The sequence below is a fragment of the Notamacropus eugenii genome, chromosome 5 (assembly GCF_028372415.1).
Source record: "Notamacropus eugenii isolate mMacEug1 chromosome 5, mMacEug1.pri_v2, whole genome shotgun sequence".
Classification (NCBI taxonomy): domain Eukaryota; kingdom Metazoa; phylum Chordata; class Mammalia; order Diprotodontia; family Macropodidae; genus Notamacropus; species Notamacropus eugenii.
The window spans coordinates 199,654,103-199,679,370 of NC_092876.1; the positions used below are offsets into that span (position 1 = coordinate 199,654,103).

Below are 25,268 nucleotides of genomic sequence, written 5' to 3' on the forward strand. Positions count from 1 at the left end.
ACTCAACATTTGCCCTCAGGAAAGTTTTTATTCCGTAGGAGTATGTAGAACAAATAGAGGATAAGGAACCAGGGAAGAGAATTTGGGTTTGGGAAGTCACAGATCCTCCGAGTGGAGTCCCAGAGGAGCAGACTGTCATGTCCTTTCCATGAGCAACGACATCTTAAGATTGGACTTCTGTTCCCCCGAGCAACAGCAATAGGTGGAAAGCAGGGATTAAAGATGGGCAAACAGAGAGCAAATAAAATGCCTGCCCAGGGTAGACTCTGCTTTCCAGGCTCCCTGAACCACTCCCTTATCCTAAAGGCCTGTCCACACCAAGAGCAAAGCATTCTGTTTTTTTTTTTGTTTTGTTTTGTTTTTTTTCAGATGTCAGGACTTCAGACAGGTCAAATTTTCCAAGAAAAAAAAAAAAAAAGAATGGAAGAGTACTCTTCACACCAGAGCTTGATGTTGATTCCTGCCCAGAGACTAGAATGTATTATTAAAGTTTTGGGAATCCCAAAGAGCCAGGATGAATCCATCATTGGAGTCATGCCAGACTAACCTCATTTCCTTTTTTTTTTTTTGACAGGGTTTCTAAATTGGGAGATGAGCTGGACACCGCAGACAGAGTATGTCTGGATCACAGCAAAGCATTTGAAAAAAAAAAGTCTTACTATATCCTTGTGGACAACATTTAGAATTGTGGAATGAATGATAATGCAGTTAGGTGGGTACAGAATTGAATGAAGAGTCAGACTTACAGTTGATGAGTGTAGTTCAGTTGGGTTGAATTTCAGGTGACTGCAGAAACTACAGTCAAACATCCAGCAAGCAGCTAGATGGCTTAGTTTATTACAGTCTGCCTTTCTTTCTATACTTAATGAATTATTGCAGTCAGTAAGTTTAAGGATTAAATTCCTGCCTTTGATATATACTGACTTATGACATCTGGACAAGTTACTTAAACTCTCAGTGATCTAGTCAACTCCCTAAGACTTTTAAGTTGTAGAAAAGGTGCTGACCCATTGGTAGAAGGGGTTTTCTCACCAGTAAGTGACCTGCCAATGAAATCCCAGTCCTAGTCCCTGTCCCAGTCCTTGTGCATATTAATGAGCATGATAATGTCCAGATGCTGAGGGCAGTTATTATTCATTGCAAGGAAGTTGCAGCTGGGATTAATCACTGTGTAGGAAGATGTAATATCGAAGAGGAGAGGGACATGCGCTCTTAGAAGTACATTTACTATTGCCACTGTGAGAAACATGCTCACTTTAAACAAAGAACAATATTTGTGAAATCAGGAAAGTTTTTATTAATTTTTATGTTCATTCCCTCTGAATGAATGGATCCCTGGGGGGTGGGGGAAGGGTGCTACAATTATTCAGACCAATGCAAGCCTTCTTATACTATTCCAATTTAAATCTTCCCACCTCCCATCTATTGGCCAAAGGAGGCTTCCTGAAAACCTCACGTCATGTTCTCCTCTCTGATAGGCTTCCCCTCAAGCAGCTCGTCAAGCCTGCGTATAAGTTTCTTACCTTTTACCTGATCATGCGAGGTCACAACTCTGATTAGCTGCTATCACTTATAGCTGTGAGGAGTTTCAACCCTGTGGAAACAAAATTCCTTCTTTTGTTTCCCATAGCCACCCCCGATAATAATGAACTAGGAGTTTTGCACTGTATTTGAAGTCAGAAGAATTGAGTTGGAATTCCACTTCTGCTACTGCTTATCTATGTTACCTTGGGCAAATTGAAGGATCTCTGTGGGCTTCAATTTCCTCACCCGTAAAAAGAAGGAGGCTTAATAGGGGTGCTTCCAGCTCCAAATCTATGATCCTCTGCAATTTTAAAGACAATTTTAGAGCTTTCCTTCTGCATAATAAGGAATGACGTTTAGTCAAGCCCCATAGAAAAGATTCCTTTCCTCATCTGATCTTGTAGTACTTTGTATTACCTCTTTGTACTTGACTCATTTTATTTTGTATTTTGTCGATATGTGCACATGTTTTAGCACCATTAATAGATTATAAACTAATTGAGATCAGATATGGAGCTCTATATTGCCTTGTGTATACTTAAATATGTTCATGTTGTCTTCCTTGATAAGTTTCTTGAGGGCAGAGATCCTTTCATTTCAGAGACTAATTAAATTAGTACAATGCTTGATACATTGTAAGTGCTTTATAAATAACTTTTTGATTGACCCATCTCCCCCAATGCCTAGGCATTTAAAAATATTTGTTGAATTATTTCCATATCAGCAAAATTGCTAGTGATGAGGGGTTTAGGAACAGGAAAAGGTTTGGAATCAGTCTCTTTCATGCAATCTACATTTCAGCCAGTCTGGTTTACTTGAGGTTCATGTCTCGGGGCATTCTATTTCCCATCTCTTTCGCATGCCTAGAATGCACATCTTCTACAACTCCTTGCAACTCCACTTTTCCTTCAAGTTAGGCTCAAATGCAGCCTATCTTGATCCTCCTGCCAGTGCAGATACTTTGTATCTATTTTATGTTTTATGTTTCATTTTATGTTTCATTTTAGGCATATATGTTGTTTTCCCCAATAGAATATAAGCTCCTTGAAGGCAGGCACTGTTTCCCATTTGTCTGTCTTTGTGTCCCCAGAGCTTAGTGCAAAGCCTGACACGCTCAATGTGTGTTGAATGAAGGAGAGGGTGGCGTGTGTGTGTGTGTGTGTGTGTGTGTGTGTGTGTGTGTGTGTGTGAAAGCCCGTTATTTGTTTCAGGGGAAGAAAGTTCTTCAGATGAGAACTGAATCTGGGTCAGGGTGTGAACATGAATCCAGGTCCCAGGAGCGAGTGGAAAACAAACTTTTGTGCCAGAACTGAATAGGCTTGGCTCCCAGCAGAAAAAAGGAAGAAATCGCATTGGGACTGAACGAAGTGAATGAGCCATGGGGGGAGAAGTTAGCGGAGGGAAGCGGGAAAGGGAGCAAGTAGTGGCCAGCATTGCACCAATCATCGTTATGGGGGCGTGGTTTCTTGGGCTCCAGCCAGCTGGAAGGACTCTGCCTCCTCCCTCCCGCCAACGTCCAGATGCCTGAGCTCTGGTGCATTGGGCCCGGGGGAGGCTTAGTCTCCTGAAGCCAGGGGTGGGGCCCTAAAGTCTAGGGATGCTAAGCTGAGGACAGGGCTAGATGAATAACCCTTGGCTGAAAGCACGTATGCGAGGTCAGCTTGTGCCAAGTCATAAGACCAAGATAACTTGGAATCACAACATTTAGGGTCCTGCCTGTGGGCTGGGCAGGGGCGAGGGGGCCGAGCTTAGCAGGGATAAAAGAACATCGTTAAGCCCCGGTCTCCTTTTTCCCCCCCCTCCTAAGTGGCAGATGCTTGGCGAGGTGAGGGCCAGTGTGAGGGGGTGGAAGCAGGCAGCATCTCAGGCGTGACCAGGGAGACAGCCCAGGAAAGGCTAAGCAGATCCCCAAAGAACTAGAGGAGACAGATTAATACCCCAAGGCCAAGACTCCAGGAATTGGGAGCTCATCCACTTCAGATCGGGCCAGGAAGAAAGGGGAGGGAAGGCAGGGTGGGAACTAGAGACTAAAGGGTGAACTAGCTAGAAGTTTATTCCCGCTGGGACTCTGGGTCTGCTGCAGGGCTCGGGCTTGGTCAGAGCGGCAGTGGGCTTTTAGGGACACCGAGGGGCTCCGGGTGAAAAGTGAGCAATGGCCGTGGCAGGGAGTGTGCAGCCGGCCGACTGGAGCGGGGCAGAGGAGGGCCCCCAGCCTGCCCGGCCCAGCCTGACCTCCATCTCCTCGGGGGAGCTGCGGAGCCTGTGGACCTGTGACTGCGAGCTGGCCCTGCTGCCCCTGCGGCAGCTGCTGCACATGCAGCCGGGCTTCTTCCAGCTGCGAGGAGACCAGCTCCTGGTCCTGGGGCCTAGGCCTCAGGAGGCCCCACGTGGGGGCTTTAATGTCTTCTGCGACGGCTTCGTGCGCCTGGACCGGCACCTCTACAGAGTCAGCAACTACTTAAAGAGGTGAGTGGCCGAGTCTCCATGCCGGCAACCGGTCTCTGCTTCCCCAGAACCCTGAACTCCCTTGGTTTCCAAAGGAACCTGCGCCTGACTCTATTGTCTTCCCAGCCATCGAGGCTGAGCCATCACTCCCATCCTCGCATCCTCCCCGACTCGCAGCTTCTAAACTTCATGATTTCTTGTCTTGTCCTGAAGCTGGGGGGCATCCCTTTCCTCCCAATAATAATAATTCCTCCCTGTATTTTGCATTGCAGTTTTGCAGGTGCAGGTCGAAGTCCCTCGGGAAGGCACTAATTCTATGGTCTGGAAAATTGGGTGGGTATGTGACCCTGCACTGGGGTCTTCCTGTGCCAAATCGCCGAACAAATAGACTTCTTGGGACTGGAGCTTTAACTGAGATTATTGGAATCCAAAGGAGTGAATTCCTTTGGGGGAACTGTAGGCAGCTGAGAAGTGCCTATCCTCTGCTTCAGGCCTGGGGAGCACTACAGAAATCTAAACTGCCCCCAGGATATGGTCTGTGGGGAGAAGTGATCAGTTCTGATTCCGTAAGGCAGAGCTTTCACCGGTAGCATATAGGAGTGGAATTTTGGTTCCACCCCGAAGCGCATATGCCCTACACAGTAAACTTAAACATTGTCAGCTCACTAGAAATTTACAGTTTAAACCAACAACCGAGAACTGGCAATGAGAAGAACCAGTTGGACAGATTAGGGACTAAATAGTGATCAATGAATAAAATGATTTATTATGATTCAGATAGTGACAGCTCTCCTCTAAGACAGAGCTCCATTCTAGTCCTTGTCTCTGACAAATATTGGCTGTGTGATCCTGGGTAAATCACTTAATCTTTCTATTCTAGGCAGTTCTTTAAGCAGCTGAGAAGCTGCTGAACAACATTGGTGGAGGGATTTCCAAAGGTTCAGTTCTTATCCCTATTAAAAGCAATAGAAGTATGTATGGTTAGTGAACTGTGGAATGAAGAATGAATTGCTTGAGTGGTATGGCAGATTAGAATGGTAGAAGAGATTCATTCCAATTTAACAGTAATGTATTGAGCACCTGCTACGTGCCAGGCATGGAAGAGACAAAGACAAAAAAGAATCAGTCCCTGGCCTGAAAGGGCTTACGTTCTGTTGAGGGAAATTACATGAGCACAGATAAGTAAAGGCAAAATGTAAGCAGGATAAATATAAAATGTATACAGAATCACTGGGAGTGGGGAGGAGAGAAGACACTAACATCTAGGGGAATCAGGAAAGTTCTCTCCTAGGAAATGGCAGCAGAGCTGGGCCTTGGAAGTAGGGGAGGGACTCCAGGAGAAAGAGTTAAGGAAGAGCATTCCAGACAGGAGAGGGAGGGAGAGGAGACTGTGCAAACACCAAGCCTTCTTCCACTTAGGAAACTCATTTTTATGGAAAGGAAGGAGTCAAATTCTAAGTAAAGGAAGAGGATGCTTGGTGAGCTGGGAAGAGGAGCGCATCCTAAGAACAGGCTACTAAGAAAGAAAATTCAAGAGTAAGAAAAAGGGGTACTGCACTGCTTTGTCTCCATGCAGTGAAAATGGGCCATGTTGGGATTGTGGCTCAGAGATAGTAAAGTTGCTTTCCTAAGAAATAAGTGTCTAGAACAGGCCCAGGATGTGCATAAACTTTGGCAAGCCCCCTCTATGACCTTAGAGGGAGTAACCACCTACCACCACGATGAGTCACTCTTACAGAGAGAAATGAATGATTATGTTGGCTCCTCTCACTAGATAAATGTTTCCTTGACACATGAACATTTTTTTTATCACCAACCTATCTCTTAGGGATACTGTGGTGATTGGTGCCTGCAAAGAGCTATGCATGGTTCTCTCTGAAGAACCTATAATGCTAGTCTTTTAAAATAAGTCCTTCCCCCGGGTATTTGTTATTTTGTCTCACTTCTGGTAAGTTCTTGTTTTTCAAAAATTTTCTTCATATCTCAGGAACATCTATATCCACCTACAAAGTACAAAATATGCTTTAATGAAAGCCAAGGTTCAGTCTGTATCCTTATTAAAAGCAAAAACAATATGTATGGTTAGTGAACTGTGGAATGAAGAATGAATAGCTTGAGTAGTATGTCAGAATATGTCTCCTCCTCTCTCTTCCCTAGTCCTCTTCCTCCCCCTTCCTCCTCCATCTCTTTTTATCCTCTTCCTCTTCTTTCCCTTCCTAGTCATCCTACCTTTTCTCTTCTTCCTCCTCTTCCACTAATGCAGATCAGCACCTCCTCTGCACCTTACAGTCTTAGAGCAATGGTTTCTAATCCTGTTTATGTCATGGGCACCATTGGCAGCATGGCAAAACTTATAGATCCCTACTCAGAATCATGTTTTTAAAGCATAAAATCAGGTTACAAAGGAAATCAGATATATTGAAATACAGACCCAAACGCTAAAATTTCCAAGTTGATAGATCCCTGAAATCTATGTACAGACCTCTTAGGGTTCATGGACCCCCAGGCTAAGAACTTCTAGAGCTACCCCAGGTACTGTTAAGTGACTTGCCCAAGGTTGCATGGCCAGTGTATACCAGAGAGGGTACTTGAACACAAGTCTTCCAAAAGCTGACTTTTAAAAATTTAGAAAACTGGCTGTCAAGTCACTACACCATGTTGTCTCCAAAATGGGTTGGCGACTTGTCCAAGCAACCCCAGATAATTTGATTATAGGCCTGAAACTAGAACCCAGGTCCTTTGGACTTAGTCCCATATTCTTTTGGCAATACTCAGTACTGCCCCTGTAACTTTAAGGGAATTCCTTGGGCAGTGCCTATCACAGTATCATAGCCATGCTTTCCAACATCTAAAAACATAGATAAGGAATTTCTTTGGCTGGGTCAGCTGTTATAAAATCTGCCAAAAATATAGACAAGTTCTACCATTTTTGTTGAATTGATTTGAAATTTCAACACGTTAGCCTGCTTATGCTTAACCCTATTATAGCCATGAGATGTGGAAGAATTATGCCATAGAGCAGCTGGTCAGTAACATATTCAGAACTGAGAGCAGGAGAACAGTTTCATTGAGTGAAAGACCTAATAATAAAAAGCTTATTTCAGCTGCTATAATGGGGGGGGGGGGGGGGGGGAGAGGGAAGGAGAGAGAGAGACTTATAGAGATGCACACACAGAGAAAGAAAGAAAGACAGGTAATGGACCTTCAAAATGGTGGGAGTGATGGTGATGGTAGTAGAGTGTGTGTGTGTGTGTGTGTGTGTGTGTGTGTGTGTGTGTGCGCGCGCGCATGTACCCATATGTGCATAGGACCCAAGTAGGACAAAAGGGCAGAGTGACCATACAATGAAGAGTTGGAACATTCTCCTTCAACCCTCCTCCCCCATCCAGTTAGTTTCCAAATCTTTTTAACTCTACTTCTGTAGTCTGTCTCATACTTGGTTCCTTCTTACTTAAGTGGCCATCATGCTCATCAGACCCTTATCACGTGCCTTTCTGCAATAGCTTCCTAATTGATTTCCTTACCTTTATTCTTTCCCCTTTCCAATTCATCTTCCATACACTAAGTAATCTTCCTAAAAACCACTTCTAACTATGTCATTTTCCAGTTCAAGAAGTCTCAGAGGCTGCTTGTGTTGCCTCTTACGAAAAATAAAAACAGTCTTTTTGATGTTTAAAACCTTTTATAATTTGGTTCCCCTCTGTCTTTCTGGACACATAGCTTTGCTTTATGCACTCAGTGGTCCAGTCAAATTGGTCATATTGCTATTCTGTCTCCTGCCTTTATATACGTTTGAAGAGCTAGAATGTATTCTACCTTCACCTCTTAGAATCCTTTGCTTCCTTTGAGTCTCAGCTCAGTAAGGACCTCGTACAGGAAGCCTTTCCCGATCCCTGTAGGTCAGGGGTGCTTAACTTAGGATCCATGGATAGATTTCAAGGGGCTCATGAACTTAGATGGGAAAAAGCTACATCTTTATTTTCACTAACTTCTAACAGAAATTGAACATTTCAATTTTTAATGTAGGCAACAAATAATTTTCTGAGAAGGGGTCCATAGCTTTCACCAAACTTCCAGAGGGGTTCATGACACACAGACATGAAAAAGTTAAGAATGCTTGGTCTCTTCCTCCTCAAATTATATTGTAATTACATATCTCTATAAATGATATGCCTTTAGGTCAGGTTCTGGTTTATTTTTCATTTTGTCTTGTATGTCCAACACCTGGTACAGTAGCATAATGGTTGCTCAGTAATGGATGCTCAATGTTTGGTGATTGAATTGAACTTACTGAAAGTTAGTTTAAAAATGATATAAGAACAATATAATTATTCTTTCATTTAAAGTTGCCTTGGGATGTTGAAGGACCTGTGTACCCTTCACATTTACTTTACTCTGTACTTATTTGTATACATTTCTTAATTATCCTGCTAGATTATAAACTTCTGGAAGCTACCAAGGGATCAAGTACATCCTTTTTGCATATTTGCTGAATGAGTGAATTTATGAAAGATTGAAATGAATGGGTGTGATAATGGCTCAAACCACTGGTGGAGACCTTAGGTATGAAAACTGTGCCTGATGATGATAGGGTGAAGAAAAGCGGACAGGCAGAAGAGATGTTGTGGGAGTAGAATTGATAAGACTCAATAATGATTGAATAAAGGGGAAGGATAACTTTGAATTTATAAACCTGGGACTGGAAAAATGGTGGTGTCTTCAAAAGATACAGGAAAATTAGGAAGAGAAAGTTTAACAGGAAAGATAATGAGTTCTATTTGGGCTACGTTGATTTTTTCTCCCATTCCATCTTTTTCTCAATGATGTAAATTTTTTTTTACATTTGTTTTTTTAAAGTTTTGAGTTTCAATCTCTCTCCCTGCCTTCTCTTCCCCCTCCTTGAGAAGGTAAGCAATTTGATATAGATTATGCAAAACATATTAGCCATTTTAGGAAAACACAGACTTAAAAAAAACAAACCCAAGAAAAATAAAGTTTAAAAAATGTGCTTCAATGGGCATTCAGACTCCATCAGTTCTTTTTTTGGAGATGGATAGTATTTTTCAGCATAAGTCTTTTGAAATTTTCTTGGATTGTTGTATTGCTGAGAATAGATAGGTCATTCATAGTTGATTATTTCCCCACATTGCTGTTACTGTGTATAAAGTTCTCCTGATTTTGCTCACTTCACTTGGGTGCATTGATTTTAATATGGCTACAGGACATACATTTGGAAATATCCATGTGGCAGTTAGAGACACAAAACTGGAGCTCAGGAGGGTTTTAGGGACAGAGATACACATGTATTAGAGGTGGTAATTGAACTCATGGGAACTAATGAGGTTATCAAGAGAGAAGGTGGAAGAGGATCCAGGACATATTCCTGGGGTACACCCATGTATTGGGGACAGGACCTCGATTCTGATCTAGGAAAAGGGCTCCCAAGGAGTGGCCCCACAGGTAGGAGGAAAATCAGGAGATATCAGTGTCATGCACTCCCACGCAGGAAAGGATAGTCAACAGTGTCAGAGGTTACAGAGCAGTCTACAGAAAGATGAGGAGAGAATTTTTGACAATTAAGAGATCATTGATAACTGTGGAGAGATCAGTTTCAGTTGACTGGTGATGACAGAATCCAGAATGCAAGGGACTGAAAAGTAAATGAGAAGAAAGGAAGTAGAGGAAATGAACGTAGATAGGCTTTTCTAGGCATTTGACTATGAAAAGGAAGAGAGCTGAAGCACAATAGCCTGAGAGGATAGTTGAGCCAAGTAAGAGGTTTTTGTTGTTGTTCTTGTTGCTTTGTTTTTAAAAGATAGGGGAGATTCTTAAGCAGCACTAAAGGAGCTAACAGGGAGAGACTGAAAATTAAAGGGGGGTTGGGGTAAGCTGCCAGAAGAGATAGGAGGCTAATGGAATCAAGGACATAAGTGAGAACATGGGCCATCTTTTCATCAGAGACGAATGTAGGAGGAGGGAATAGAGTATGTTATTAAACTGTTTTGAGATATAGACTAGAAGAAATGAGGGGATTCATGGAGAATGGTGTTGTGGGGGGCTAGAATATAGCACATATCATCATGATGGCAACCATATGGCCCCTTAGCAGTCATATGGTTCAACCACCTCATCTTACAGAAGAAACTGAGGTCTTGAGGTGTTAAGCTGAAGGTAATACAAGTAGTAGATATCAGAATCAGGATTTGAGCCTGGTTAGGTCCTTTGACTCCAGAGTCAGTCTTTAGGAATGGTTGCTATAATAGGACAATAGGGTAGTCCATTAGCAAAGAATAAAAGAATTGCCTTGTTGCAGTGAGGACTCAATTGAGACCAGAAACCATGACTTTGTAAGGGCCCCTGTCATCAGGGTTGTGAGACTTCCTCTAGTTCAACAACATGTGAGTAAGAAGAAGAAGGAAGATGGCAGAGCTAACTGGGTGTTGGGATTTGGTAAGGAATGAGTGCTGATAGCTTGATGGGGCAAGGGATTTGAGAACAGAGAACACTTTTATAGCTGAATTCTGGGCTCAAGATTATGAAGAGGGCAAAATGAAGCCAGAGCAGAAGTTTTGGCCCAAGAAAGCAGAAATGACAGGTAGAGGAACTAGTGGTCATGGTCAGGATTAGAAAAAGGTTGAGGAGAAGTGAGGCATAGTGAAGGATGAAATGATAGGAGGTCATGGTCAGATAGAGAAATGTGAGTTAGTAATATTCATTATTATTTTAGAAGAACCTAAATAAGCTCCACAAGGAGCTTCTTTCTATGGTGTTATGTTGGATTTGGAGCCAGAGAGATCTGAGTTTGAGTTCTGCTTCCAACACAACTGGGATAAATTATTTAGGCTTCAGTTTGTTTATCTGTAAAATGGGGACATTAATAGCTCCTCCCCTGCAGAACTGATGTGAGAGGATATATACAAAATACTTTGCAGATCTCAGAGTTCTGTAGAAGTGTGACCTATGATTCTTATCTTCTCAGGGTTATATGGTAAATTCAGTAGCTTTTATTTCTCTAGATTATCTTGGAGATGTCACAGATCCTGAAAGATTCAGCCTTGAGGAAGTAACCTTGTTAAGTATTCCTCATTTGTTGGAATTATAATGAGGCTCTCCTGTTTAATTCATCTTTATCTTTTAATACTGTCTTGCCCAGGTGTTTTCCTAACTGACAAGATGAAGCATGAACTGATAGAAGGGGGTGGAGGGGACTCCTGCCATCTCATCCTCCAGATGTTACATTACCACAGGTCTATAAGTCACCAGCATATTTTGTCCAGAGCTCCCCAAAGCACAGATAGACTTTTGTTCAATGGAACATATTACTACCAGCAAAGAGGCTGAATACTTCTTTGGAAGACAGTTGATGCCTGAAGGAGTGAACCTTGTAATACTTATTTAGCTCCTTGAAGGCAGGGAGGGACTAGAGCTGGTTGCATTTTTGCATTCCTAGTAACTTGTCTCCTCCTTGTACATGATATATTCCCTATAGTGGTGGCGCTCACTGAGTACATCAGAAGCAAAGATTGACAGAGCAGGAGTGATTTAGTCAGCTCTATTTGCATGACTTTTTACCAGGTGCAGATTTTAAAACTCACTCAAAGGAGTTTGATCTAACTATTGTGATAAAAATTATCTGAGGGAGCTATTGATTAGGTATTGCTGCCAATCACTGGATCAACATACAGCTAGTTATCTGCAGATTTCATTTACACTAAGAGCACAGGCTCATCTGTAAAAAAGTCAGAGAGCCTAGAGCATCAACTTCTGCAGCCTTAAATAGAATGAGAATAGGTAAGCAGCATAGAAAAATGGAGTTTTCTAGAAAGCAAGAGGGGAAGATAAGGATATAGACACTGGGGCAATATTCTTATCATAATGATGACAAGAAGGCAGAGCCAGAATTTCCTTCCCATCATAGTTCTTCTCTTATCATAGTGCAGGAAGAGACCAGAGCCGCAGACAGCATTCCTTTTGTCACACTATCCACACAGGAAGAAACAAGTGGATGAAGCAAACTTACTGTTCTGTGTGCTCTGGCAACCCATATACCAAAAAAGAATATCTCTTGTTTAGAATAGGATATGTATTTGGAGCAACAACTTATTGTTCTCTCAGTAAATCTTGAACAGATACCTTAGAAAGACAGGGGACTGGGTCCAGAGTCAAATAGGTCTCTGTTAATGGGTTGGTTAGTCTTGGAGAGATCATACAGTGTTTTCAATGGCTCCAGGCTACTCCCTGAAGCAAGATCCTTCATTTAGATCATTGATATTTTTCCAATAATGCTGTGAGTCATGTAATACCACAATCCCTAAAGTATTTGTATCGTAGGTTACTGAAAGGGCAATGGAGAGACATTAGTAGGTTGCCACATATCACCAACAAGTACTTGCTCAGGAGAAGTGGTAAAAAGGACCTCCAGAGAGCTGTGTGGCTGGGCAAGAACTGGAGTGTGTCATAGCAAAGAGCAAAAGAGAGCTGGTTGAAAGCCTTTGTGGCCCACTGATGTCCACATGCTGTCGGGAGATGTAGCATATCAGTAGAAAATTTATGAGAAGATATTCATGAGGCTTACACAGGATGGGAAGGTGTACCCTGAAGGGTCAATCTTGCACCTGTCTTCCTAAGCAGACCTCACTATTACTCTGCCAAGAAGGAAGAAAACAAGCATTTATTAGTGCCTATTATGTACACTGTGCTAAATGTTTTACAAATATTATCTCATTTGAACCTCACAACAATCGTTTGAGGTAGGTGCTATTATTTATCCCCATTTTATAGTTGAGGAAATTGAGGTAGGCAGAGGTTAAGTGACTTGTCTAGGGTTAGACAGCTAATAAGTGAGATTGGAACTTGGATCTTCATGACTTCAGGCCCAGTGCTCTATTCATTGTACTACTTGGCTGCTTCTAGACTCCAGCTTGCTTAGGCTCATTCCCCAATAGTTTCCTTTTTTTGGCTAGTCTTACTCTCCCTTTCTCTGTGATACTCAATCCCTGCCTATTGAAGACAACCTCACTCCTCAGTCCACTATCCATGTGTATTACCTTATCTTCATTCACATCAACCCTTCCTCCACATCCCACTCCTCCTCTATGTCCTATTCCAGATCTTCTTAGCCCTTTCGTTGTATTCCATAATTCACAAGCTTCCTGTCATCTTACATTACTTCCTCTCTTGCTTCTTCCATCTTCTGACACTCATTGAGACCTGAGTCTCCCAGGAAGATAGTCTATCCTGGGTGTGCCCTGTTCCAGGACTGGCTCCACTTTCGCTCTTATACCCCATCCCCTGCCCACTCATTGGTTATGGTAGGGGAATTGGCATAATTCTTGCTCCTCATTGCTACTTCCAGACTCTTCTTTCATTGATTTCCTTTTCTGAGGTTCATTCCAACCAAATTTATTACCTCATTCTGATTCTGGTAGCTAAATGTTCAGGACATTGTTTTTCCTTACTCAATGCTGTCTCAGTCTTCCTCTTCATCCCAATTCCTCCCTTCATTTTAGGGGACATTAATATACATTTTTATTTATAATTTTTGTCTTTTAACATCTATGTTTTTTATTTTGAGTTTCAAATTATCTCTCTCTCTCCAACCCCTTTCCCATCCATTTAAGAAGGCAAGCAATTTATACTTGTTATACATATGAAGTCATACAAAACATATGTCCATATTAGCCATTCAACATACATATTGGTGCTCCCTCAGATACTCTTACTTCCTAGTTACTCAGCCAACCTAACTCCTATGACTGACTCCTTCACTCTACCTCTGCTACACCCTGGGTTAGTCATATCCTTGATATTGTCAACTATTCTTTCCAGATTCTCTATCCTACTCACTGCAGCACTTATTCCAAATCTTCTCTTTCCTCAGACCTCCTATGGCTCCCCTCCCCCAGCCATCTTTGCTGACTTCATCACCTCATACTCTACAGAAAATATTGAAGCCATTTGCCAAGAGCTCCATTTTCTTCCCTCCTCCTCACCTCATGTTCTCTGACTTTCCACTGTATCCTCCTTCATTCCAGTCTGTGGTGATGAGGTATCCTTTCTGCTTGCCAAGGCCAGCTTATATCCGCTCTCGATCTCCTCCCTTTCCATCATCTTCAACAGAATGCCTCCACTATCATCCCCATATTTTATCTTTTCTTCAGTTTCTCCTTATTTACTTGTTCCTTTCTTGCTGCCTGAAAACATACTTGTATTGCCCTCATTCTTTAAAAGATAAACCCAAGCCAAAAAAACCTCACTTGATCTGACCATCCCTTTTATCCTCCCCTTCCCTGCTAAATTCCTTGGAACAAATGTCTGCCCTGAAATCTGGCTTCTGTTCTCATCATTCAACTGAAACTGCCCTCTCCAAAGTGACCAGCAGTCCCTTAATTCCCATATCTCATGGCATTTTCCCAGTTTTCATGTTTCTCTAACTGTATAGCATTTAATAGTGTTGACTACCTTCTCTCCCTGAATTTTTTTCTCCTTTTTAGGTTTTCATGGCTCTGTTAATTCTCCTGTCTAACTACTCCTTCTCTGGATCTTCATGTTACACGTAGAAATTGTGGCTGCTGGATAAGGCTCTCTCCTAGACCCTAATCTCTATATACTAGGGGTGGGGAACCTGTAGCTGCAAGGTCACATGTGACCCTCTAGGTCCTCAAGTATGGCCCTTTGACTAAATCCAAATGTCACAGAGCAAATCCCCTTAATAAAAGGATTTGTTCCGTAAAACTTGGATTCAATCAAAAGACTGCACTCGAGGACCTACAAGGTTACATGTAGCCTTGAGGTTACAGGTTCCCCAACCTTGCATACTTTCTTCTTTGGATATCTCATCAGCTTCCACGGGTTCAATTGTTATCTCTATGATGACAGTTCCTAGATTTATCTATTTATCCAGCCCTAATTTATTTCCTGAGTACCAGTCCTGTGTTTGTGGTCCTTTTTGAAGGCTTAGAACTTGATATCCCATAAGCATCTCAAACACAACAGTCTAAGATAAAACTCCTTGTCTTTTTCTCAAAACATTCCCCTCTTCAAAATTTGCTCTTACTGATGAGGGCACCACCATCTTTCCAATCTCTCAGCATCAAAATCATCCTCAACTTCTCACTCACCCCATATATCCATTATTTGCCAAACCTTGAAATTTCTAACTCCAGGACATTTTCCCCATCTGTCTTCTTTTCTCTCCTCACATAGCCACTAAATTAGACCAGGCCCTCTTAGATCACTTCTCACCTGAACTATGGCCTTCCAGTTGGTCTTCCTGTCTCAAGTTTCTGCTTACTTCAGTTCATCCTCAAAGTGATTTTCTTAAAATATAGGTCTGATCATGCCCTCTATTCCATGAACTCCAAAAGCTCCTTTTACTTTCAGGATCAAATATAAATTTCTCTATTTGGGATTTAAAGCTCTTTACAACCTGCATCCTTCATATCTTTCTAGTATTTTAACACATTATTTCCCTCCATTCACTCTGTGATCCAGTCAGACTGGCCTGCTTGCTTTTCCTCTCCACTGATGTCCCATCTCCTTGTCGTTATGCCTTCAGATTGGCCAGCCTCCTTCACCTGTCCTAGAAATCTTGACTTCTCTCCACGCTTCTTTCTATAGCAGGGCTTTCCCGGGTCCCCAGGCTACTACTGCCTTCTCATCGGTCTACTTTGGATGTATCTTTTATTTGCTTATTTATGTACTCTTTATTTGTTCCATTAAAAAGTAAGCTTCTTGAGGGCAGGGACTATTTTTGCTTTTTCTTTGCATTTCCAGTGCCTAACACAGTGCCTGATACAATTGTAAGTTCTTAATAGACACTTGATTTACTGATTGGTTATAATCTGTACCACTGAATATTATTATCCACATTAATGAAATCACAGATTTATTGAAGTTAGGTTTTAATAAAAAAAATATGGATTTTCTCTGAAATTTATGAGAGAAATACATTATAGAATCTTTTTTTGCTGCTCAGTTGTTTCAGTCATGCCTGACTCTTCATGACCCTCTTTGTGGTTTTCTTGCCAAAGACACTAGAGAGGTTTGCCATTTCCTTCTCCAGCTCATTTTACAGATGAGGAAAACTAGTGCCTAACACAATGTGTGGTACATAGTAGGTGTTTAATCAATATTTCTGGTTGTTATCTTTGGACTTAAGCCAAGTATAGGAAATTGCAGGCCAAAAGTACTTTGGACCAAGTTAAAAGCCACTTAAGAAGGGACATTTTAATGGATCTTTCTCCTCGTTAGCTCTTTGCTTTGATCACTAATGAGAGCTTCAGCAAATTTAATAAATATTAAATACGTGGAAGCAATATTTGCATTCTTAATTCAGAAATATTCACTGATTAAAGATTGAAGAATTAATCCAAAATGTAGTCAATCAATTCACATCTAAAATAACCTAAAGCATATAAATGCAGGGAGCTTAGATTGCTACAGGATTTACCTCTTTGTTCTTTCAGTCTTCAGTAATGACTTTTTTCTTAAAGGTCAAATTTCATTAAAATGAACTCTAAGGGCCTGCTTCCATCCTTTTGTTTCACTGCCATTTTATTGTGCTGAAAATTGGGCCATTGCGTAGGGCTCAGAAACCTTCGTGCCAAAGAGATTTTTGTTGAATTTGATGGGTATTTAGGTGGGGCATCTGGTTGGTAGGGATTGTGTAAGCTACCTTCAGTAAGCTGTGATCCAGTGTTCTATTAATTAGAATTTTCTATTAATGGGTCCAATAACAAGGGTATTTTCACCTAAGCCCTAAAAGACCCTGAAATGTTTTCTGAATCATCAATGGAAGATCACTTGTATCTGGAGTCTTTGAAAAGTCTTCTCTATTGATCAGACTATTTGATTAATAAGAATATCTCATTCCCTCTCAGTTATATGAAAAAATAGATGAAATTCCATTTTCCATTGAATTGAGCCCCCAAACAGGGGAAGCATATTTTGGTATTACATCAAAATAAATTCTGATTAAGAAGCATTCCACAAAATACTAGAGGGAAATGAATATTCTCCCAGCTTCTGATAATTTCTTCATTGAAATTTACCATGTTTTATTCAGCAGAGTAGTATCTTTTTCTTCTAAGTTATGTTTTCATTACAGGGGGTCCTCCTTTTCTGAGTCCCCATGGTTAGGTAGGAGCAGTGGTGAAGATTACAGGTGGGGGTGGGGGGGAAATTCCATATATATAGTATCAGGTTCTTGAAGTCTATCATGGGTTCCTGAGGCCTGAGAATCTAACCATTTATGTATGACATTGGGAAAAATGCATTCTAAGTTTCAGCAAACCAAAGCTTCATAAGTTAAAGATTTCTTTTATTGAAAGGTCTGATAGAATGGAAGTCAGGGGGTGTTTAAGGATAGCCAAGGGTCAAGTTTAAATGCACACCAAACATTATGAAAATCAAGAAAAGCATATTAATGAAATAGAATTCTGACAAAAGAAAGGGATATTTTAAAGCCAAACTAGAAAACATGGTAGCAGGGGCAACCTTGTTCTGATATGGGGCTCCATTGACCCATTGGCCTGTCTCATAGCAGTCCCTTAGAGCTATGTGACCTATGAACTACACGCTCCCCATATAGGAGGAACATCTCTTCAAAAACAGCTGAAGGCTATGATTTTCATCTCAAACCCTGTAAAGGCAGCCAACAAGAGACAAATCATTCCAAGTTTTCTCTGCCCATGTTTACATGTGGGGAACAAACTGGCTGCAACATGGCCAAGGAGAGTCACTGTTGTTGGCCATAACCAGCCTGATCCATGTAGCCATATGCACTACAGTTGGATCAGCCATATGGGGAACTCCCTCAGTGGGCTGGTATGCATGTTAGCCAACCATGCCCATGAATGTGTAGGGGAACAGTCTGTTTGGTTCCATGTAGATATGGCTTATTTAGGGAATCACGTCCAGAATAAAAGCTATGGACTTTTATATAGGCTATAAAGGGAGGTAGGTGGTGTGGTGGATAGAGTGAAGGACTTGGGACTCAGGAAGACCTGAGTATGAATCCTGCATCACTCACTAGCTGTGTGACTCTGGGAAAGTCACTGAACCTCTCTCAACCTCAGTTTCCTCATCTGTAAAAATTCTGATAATAATAGCACCCTACCTTACAGGTTTGTTGTGAGGATTAAATGAGATTTTATATATATATATATATATATACACACACACACACACACACACACACACACACACACACACACACACACACACACACACACACACACACGTATAGTGCTTGGCAAACCTTAAAGCTATGTAAATGATAGCTATTATTATATAAGTAGTCCATTTTTGGCCCTGTCCTGTTCAATATTTTTATCAATGACTTGGATTAGTAAATGGATGAATAAGCCTTTAATAAGGGATATATATATATATATATATATATATATATATATATATTTAATGTGTCTAAGAGAGATAATCCCTATATTAAAAGTATTTAAATTACAACATGGGAAAACAGTACATGTACCTAGGGATTATGGGGGTTTGGTTAGGGGAGGATGTTTTGATCTGCGGAGTTGAAGAAATGATGAGTTGGTGTATATTTCAGACTTGGTACTATACTGAATGAAGACAAATGGCCTGGTTATCCAATTTAAAGATAACAGAAAAGCTATCACAAACACAGGTATACCCTGTTTAAAATTATTCATTGGTTTCATGAAAACATGACAAAAGTCTCAGGATTGAGGGGGGCAGTTTATTCCATTGGAACAGAACTGATTTAGTTGGAAGGGAATCCTCTGATTTCAGCAGATGGTCTGAGGAGTTTCAGTGGGGTTTAGTTAGCAAAGTTCTTGTGCAGTGGTGTTGGTTTTATGGGAAGTTGTGAACAAGAGTCTCACAGGATAAATAGCTTGGATGGGTTGATGAGATCACAGAAGTGCTGGTGGTAGTCAAGGCAGTTTGTGTGTCTATAAACTGAATTCTTAGGTATTTTTATGTCAAGGCTGGTTTCATGTCCATCACCTTTCTCTGTAGCCCACCAGCTGACCTACTCACTTGGCACCCTTAAATTCTCCCTCACTAGCTTGAATCAATCCCTACCCAACCCCCCTCAGCATTCAGACAGGGATGAGAATTGGGCTCATGGGAATGGCTACAGACATACCTCTTTTTCCTCCCTATAACAGCCCATTTTTTATAAGAACATAACAGGTTGATATGGTGGGTTCAAATGAACAAAATTACATGCAAAAGGCATACTTCTGTATCTAAGTTAAAACTCAGTTGTACTAAACAAGATGAGAAAACATCTGGATTAAGAAGTACTTTATGTGAAACATGCATTCATATGTGTGCATATTAAACACCCTCCCATCTCCCCATGCTTATGCTTATACCCCTCCAAATCTCTCACACCCACAGACCCCCATCCCGACAGACCTTCCACCCTCCCCTACACAATCCACCATCACCAAAATCATTTACAGATTTTAGTTGGCTCTGGACTTGTTATATGACCTCACAGAGACATGGTGCCCAGATCAAGGAAGAAGAATGTGTTCAGCATGTACTTGGTGCCTGGCACTGTGCTAAACACTTTACAAATATTAGCTCATTTGATCCTCACAATCCTGGGACATAGATGCTATTATCGCCATCTTACAGTTGAGAAAACTGAGACAGGCAGACAGAGGTTAAATGACTTGCCTATGATCATACAGCTAGTGCGTCTGAGGCTAGATTTCATCTCAGATCTTCCTGACTCCAAGCCTTGGGCCACCTAATCATTTTTTCACTAGTCTATCACTTAAGATTATGATGCTCATCTCAGTAAACTCCAGTGTCTTCTTATGTCTTTCAAGATCCATTGTTAACTCTTCTGCTTAGCATTTAACGTCCTTCACATCCTCATCCCAATCTATATATGTAGCCTTATTTATATACTCTGTGGTCCAGCTGAACTGGCCTTGCTGTTCCTCATGAGCAATGTTCTATCTCCTATCTCTACCCTTTTACACAGACTATCCTCTATGCCTTGAATGCATGCCATCTTACTTCCAATGCTTAAAATCCCTGGTTTCCCTCAATACTTGGCTGTAGCCCCAGCTCTTTCAGGAAGCATCCTTTAACTACTTTGTATTTATTCTGCAATGCTAAAATATAAAGATATTAGATGAGAGACTTTCATATTTTCCCTTGTATCCCTAGTGCCTCATGCATCGTGGGTGTTTAATAAATGCTTGTTAATTGATTGATTGAATGATCTCCCTTTTGCATTGGAGTATTTGTCTTATCTGTGAGGAGTAAAGTGTTTGATTCAGGTGTGTCATTTTTAGAGGGTTGTGGACTGTGTGACATTGCACAAATCACTTAAACTTTTGTGCTTCAGTTTCTTTATATTTAAAATGAGGGGGTTGAAGTAGATTGTCATGAAGGTCCCTTTCAGCTCTAGGTTAAATTTTATGAGCCATGGTGTACACCAGCAGAGAAGAGTCTGTAAGTGATGTCATTTGAAGAATAGCCAAAGGGACTGGAAACATTTAGCTTGATGACATGAGGTGGGTCATAACTGCCTTTAAATACTTGAAGGGTTGTCATGTAGAACATAGATTAAACTGGAGGCAGCTCGCTGGTGCAATAGACTATTTGAGTCAGGAAGAGCTGAGTTCACATCCTTCACACATGTACTAGCTGTATGACCTTGGGAAAGTCATTTCACTTTAGCGTCAGTTTTTGTCTTCTATAAAAAGTACTTACCTCACAGGGTTATTGTGAGGATAAAATGAGATAATATATGTAAAGCATTTCATAAACCTTAAAACACTATTTGTAGCTATCTATTAACTAATTTTTTTTTCATTAGAAACCATGTTCAAAAGACTCTATCAGGTAGCAAACTGTCTTAAATGGTAGAAATTATGTGGACCAAATGAATACATTAGACTTTTTCCCATGATGCATAGGTTTAAAAGCAAAGCAAACCAAACAAACAAAAGATGTTAGTCACAGAATTATATGGAATTTGAGATTTGGATGGAACTTTAGGAACTATCTTGCCCAATCCCTTCCTGAAAGGACTCTCTACTGTTAAATTTTTTTATTTTTATCCAAAACATTTTTAAAAAATTGCGAAGCAAGTACTGTTTAATTCCTTTAAAAAATTGTTGCATTTCTACTAATTTATGAAAAAAATGAAATATGATATAAACATAATTTAATGAATTTCTTAAGTGCAGCTAGGTGGCTCGGTGGATAAAGCACAGGACCTGGAGTTGGAAAGACTCATCTTCCTGAGTTTAAATCCAGCCTCAGACACTTATTAGCTATGTAACTCTAGGCAAATCACTCAACCCCATTTGCCTCAATTTCCTCATCTGTAAAATGAGCTCGAGAAGGAAATAGTAAAACCGTTCCATCATCTTTGCCAAGAAAACCCCAAATGGAGTCACAAAGAGTCAGACACGACTGAACAACAAAAATGAATTTGCTTGTTTTAAAGCAGAGAACTGGGTATTTGGCTCTAGCACTGTGATCCTCTAAGCAAGTGTCTTCTAGTCATATGTCAAAATGTTGATTCACAGTAGGACCCTCACATTGCATAATGCTCAGTTTGAACAGTAGAACTGAGTGTAACTGTATTCACTGAACTGGGTGTAATTGTATTACAAGCTTTCTGTTGGAAGTCAAGGAAAATAAAAAAGGGTTATTACTCAAAATCCTGGAAAAATCACAAGCGTTTTACTCAGCTCTAGATCTATAGCCGCTGCCACCCATTTTGTGTTTTTTAGGTAAGTATGTTTCACCCTGAAGGATGTAAAAATCCGCATGTGGACCGAAGGCCTGAAGGCTCCCCATCACCTGCATCAGTTTACTTTCTGTATATCCAGAAGGCAGAACTCAAAGAGTCAAGTCAGTTCACAAGCATTTATTCAGGGCTTACAGACACTCTGCTAAGTCCTGGGGAGTGCAAAGAAAAACAAAAACTCTGTCCCTTCTCTCCAGATGCTCACATTGTAATTGGGGCAAACAACTCTACATGCAAGATATACAGTGTAAATGGGAAACAGGCAAGGAGGATGCGTAAGGGGGGAGGGACCTTACCAAGAAAGGCCTCTTGCAGGGGGTGGGACTTCATCTGTTTTACAAGAAGCCAGGGAAGTGAGGAGGATGCTACAGTTGGAGCTGGAGTTATTCTTGTTGTCCTTTGTTTTCAAAGAGGACCATGACATCAAGGAGGTGATGCTATGACTTGCAAGTGAATTGGATTTAAGTGAGGCAGGGCTGTGCAAAGTCACCAGCCTCACTTTCTCCTCCAGAGTCATTGGGCTTCAGAGTGACCAGATGTGAATTAGGCCAACTGGAGATAACCCTCCAGGGAGTTGGAATATCTTGTTTGAGGAAAGAGGAGATAGCTGCTGGATTGTTAGAGTACATGAAAGAGAGTTATGTGTAAAAAGACCAGAAGACCAGGTTCAGACCAAGTTCTGAAGGGCTTTAAAAGCTAAATTGGGGCTTTTTTATATTTGATCCTGAAAGAAATAGGGAGCCACAGGAGTTTCTTGAGTAGGGGGTGATATAGTTGGACCTGAGCCTTACCCTCATCACTTTGACAGCTGAGTGGAGGACTAATTGGTGGAAGTTATGGAGATACAGATATTTGACCCCAATATAAGGAAGAACATCCTAAAAATTGGCTGTCTAAAAATAAAATGGTTGGTTTTTACCCCTCTATGTGAGTCTGGAGGACTATATGTCGGGGATATTGTAGAAAGATTCCAGTAGTGGATAGGAGGAGCCCAATAGTGGAAGAGATGATCTCAGAGGTCAGTCAGTCATTAAACAAGCATTTACCAAGCCATTTCTATGTGCCAGCTTTAGGGATATAAAGAAAGAAGAAAATAGCAAGGTTTCCAGCTCCAAGATTCCAGAATTCAATGAACTTTTAAATTCTTAAGCAATATTTCCATTTCTGAGACTGTGAAACTTTTATTAGGAATAACAGTAAATTTTTCCATTTTTGCTTTTTTTTTTTTTTTCAGGTTTGAAGGAGCAAAAGGATAAGTTTCCTTTCCGTAACTGAATTTCTTGTCTCGTTAGGCTAAGTTACTCATCCTTGCCTTTCATTCAACGTCAAATGACAAGAAGTGTTTCATTTTAAATCATTTCTGCCTTTTCTTCTTTTTAAATAGGTATGTGGAACTGACCAACCATTGTGATTACAAAGACTACCGGGAAACTATCTTGAGCAGACCTATGCTGCTCTTTATTAACGTGCGAACAGGAGGAGAATCCTCCAAAGGTGGGTTGGAGAAGTAGACTGTGAAGCTTTCTTTTTCTATGCTTTTGCCCTAACTAGGGTTCTATCATTCTGGGCCACCAGCCACAGTGAAGCGTGGCTGGTCAGGCAGGAGAACTGCAGATATTGGGGGCTGACACAAACCTCGCATTGGCACATTTATGGTTTACAGAGGTGCCTAGAGATCAAGTCAGGGACCGGGGAGTTAGGATTAGTTATGGTCACAAGGAAGGGAAAGGCCTAAGAGGAGAGCAGACTTGCCATTTGAAGGTAACAAAGTCATGAGCAAAGAGGTCCTAGATCAGTAGTGTTAGTCTCTTTCTCTCCTCTCCTCTTTTATCCTGTCTGGGGCAGCTAGGTGGTATAGTGAACAGAGTGCTGATGGCTCTGGGATCAGGAGGACTTGAGTTTAATTTAAATCCAGCCTCAGACACTTACTGGCTGTGTGACCCTAGGCAAGTCACTTCACCCTGTTTGCCTCAGTTTCCTCATCTGTAAAATGAGCTGGGGAAAGAAATAGCAAATCACTCCAGTATCTTTGCTTAGAAAACCCCAAATGGGATCATGAAAAGTCAGACATGACTAACTGAAAATCAAAAACTAAAACTTATGTCTTTGAGCAAAGAGAAAATGGACATAACTAGTTAAGGAAAGATCACGGAGAACAACAATGATAGGTTCTGTGCTGTGGTTTTCAAATTTGCTTTTTAAACCATTCTGCATATTGCCCTTGTTGTAAGCCAAGGTGATATATTAGTTGACAATCAACTTAATTAAAATCCTAATATGAAAATCTTTTTATTATTTTTTCTTCAATTACTATCCCTCTCAGAGTCTCTTGGTATAAGTATAACATAGGACCAAAAATAAAGATTTGGAAGGGAATCAAGAGTTTATCTAAGCTGACTTTGTTGTTTTACAGGTGAGGAAACTGAGGCAAACAGAGTTAATGACTTGCCCAGTAAGTGTCTGAGGGTAGATTTGAACTCAAATCCTCCTGACCCCAGGTCTGGCACTCTATCCATTACACCACCTACCTAGCTGTCCAAGGTTAAATGATTACCCCTAAATCACTCAACTAACAATAAAAGCCAGGATCCAAACTCAAGGGCCTGTGACTTCTAATCTAGTGGTTTTCATAGCTTCCTTGTTCAAAATTCCAAAGTAGGCTGTCTCAAGACCTTATACTTGCTTTCAGATTGCCATTTTACTTTTGGCACAAGGTGGAAAGGGATGATCTATCACTTCTAAATAAAACCCATAAAAGATTCATTCTCATTGAAATTCTTGAAACTCTCTCCATTTCATAATTCAACACTCTAATGCTCTCTCTGCTGGAGAGACATCAGAGGCAGGGGACAGAACCCTCTATGAAGAGCAATTTCTGTCAGCAGAGCTGAGCTGCTGAGGCTATTTGGTTTGAGGATGACCAGAAATCCAGAGATTTCTATCCAGCTGTAATTCACAGATATATCAAGTCCACCCCCTGCCTAACTCTCTCAGGAGGAAACTAAAGAACAAATAAAGAGGCCTTTGCCACGCTAGCATCAGCACTGAAAGGAAAGGCAGAGATACATAGGACCTGTCAAAAATGCAGAGCTGTGTGAAATCTTGTTAGAGGAGATTTAGAAATCAGGTTGTTGAATGAGCTTGCTGGTCTTTTTAGGGGTTGCTATGGGAAATTAATGCACTATGAGAAAGCCCTTAATGGCTGAAACATCTTTGTGTCCACTTCGGCAGTTCAACTGAGTGGTCAAGGCAAAGGGGACAGATGCTGCAGTGCAGGAGAGCAAGAAGTCTCCGGGTTTTAATCATTCAAATTTATTGGCTATTAATCATTCAAATTCACTGGAAAACTTAAAGTACTTCAAATGAGTGTACCTGACACAGGAATTCTGGCCCCAAATAGAAACACCAACTCCCAGGACCTCTAAGGACAGATTATGCTATATGTATCAGATGATATGGGCAGCATGTTTTTCCCCTTTAAAACATACTCTAAATTTCATTGCTTAAAAAAAAATCTGATGGTTTC

The 25,268-nt window shown here is 41.0% G+C and overlaps 1 protein-coding gene across 1 annotated transcript in view; it reads left to right on the forward strand.

Annotated features, from left to right (window-relative positions):
• Positions 1-25,268, forward strand: part of MEDAG (mesenteric estrogen dependent adipogenesis) — a 182,871-nt gene that overhangs the window by 145,500 nt on the left and 12,103 nt on the right. Inside the window, exons 3-4 of the mRNA XM_072611848.1 lie at positions 575-3,990; positions 23,127-23,236. Of these exons, the coding sequence (XP_072467949.1) occupies positions 3,677-3,990; positions 23,127-23,236 (424 nt within the window). The 5' untranslated portion in view covers positions 575-3,676. The remainder of the gene's footprint in view (positions 1-574; positions 3,991-23,126; positions 23,237-25,268) is intronic.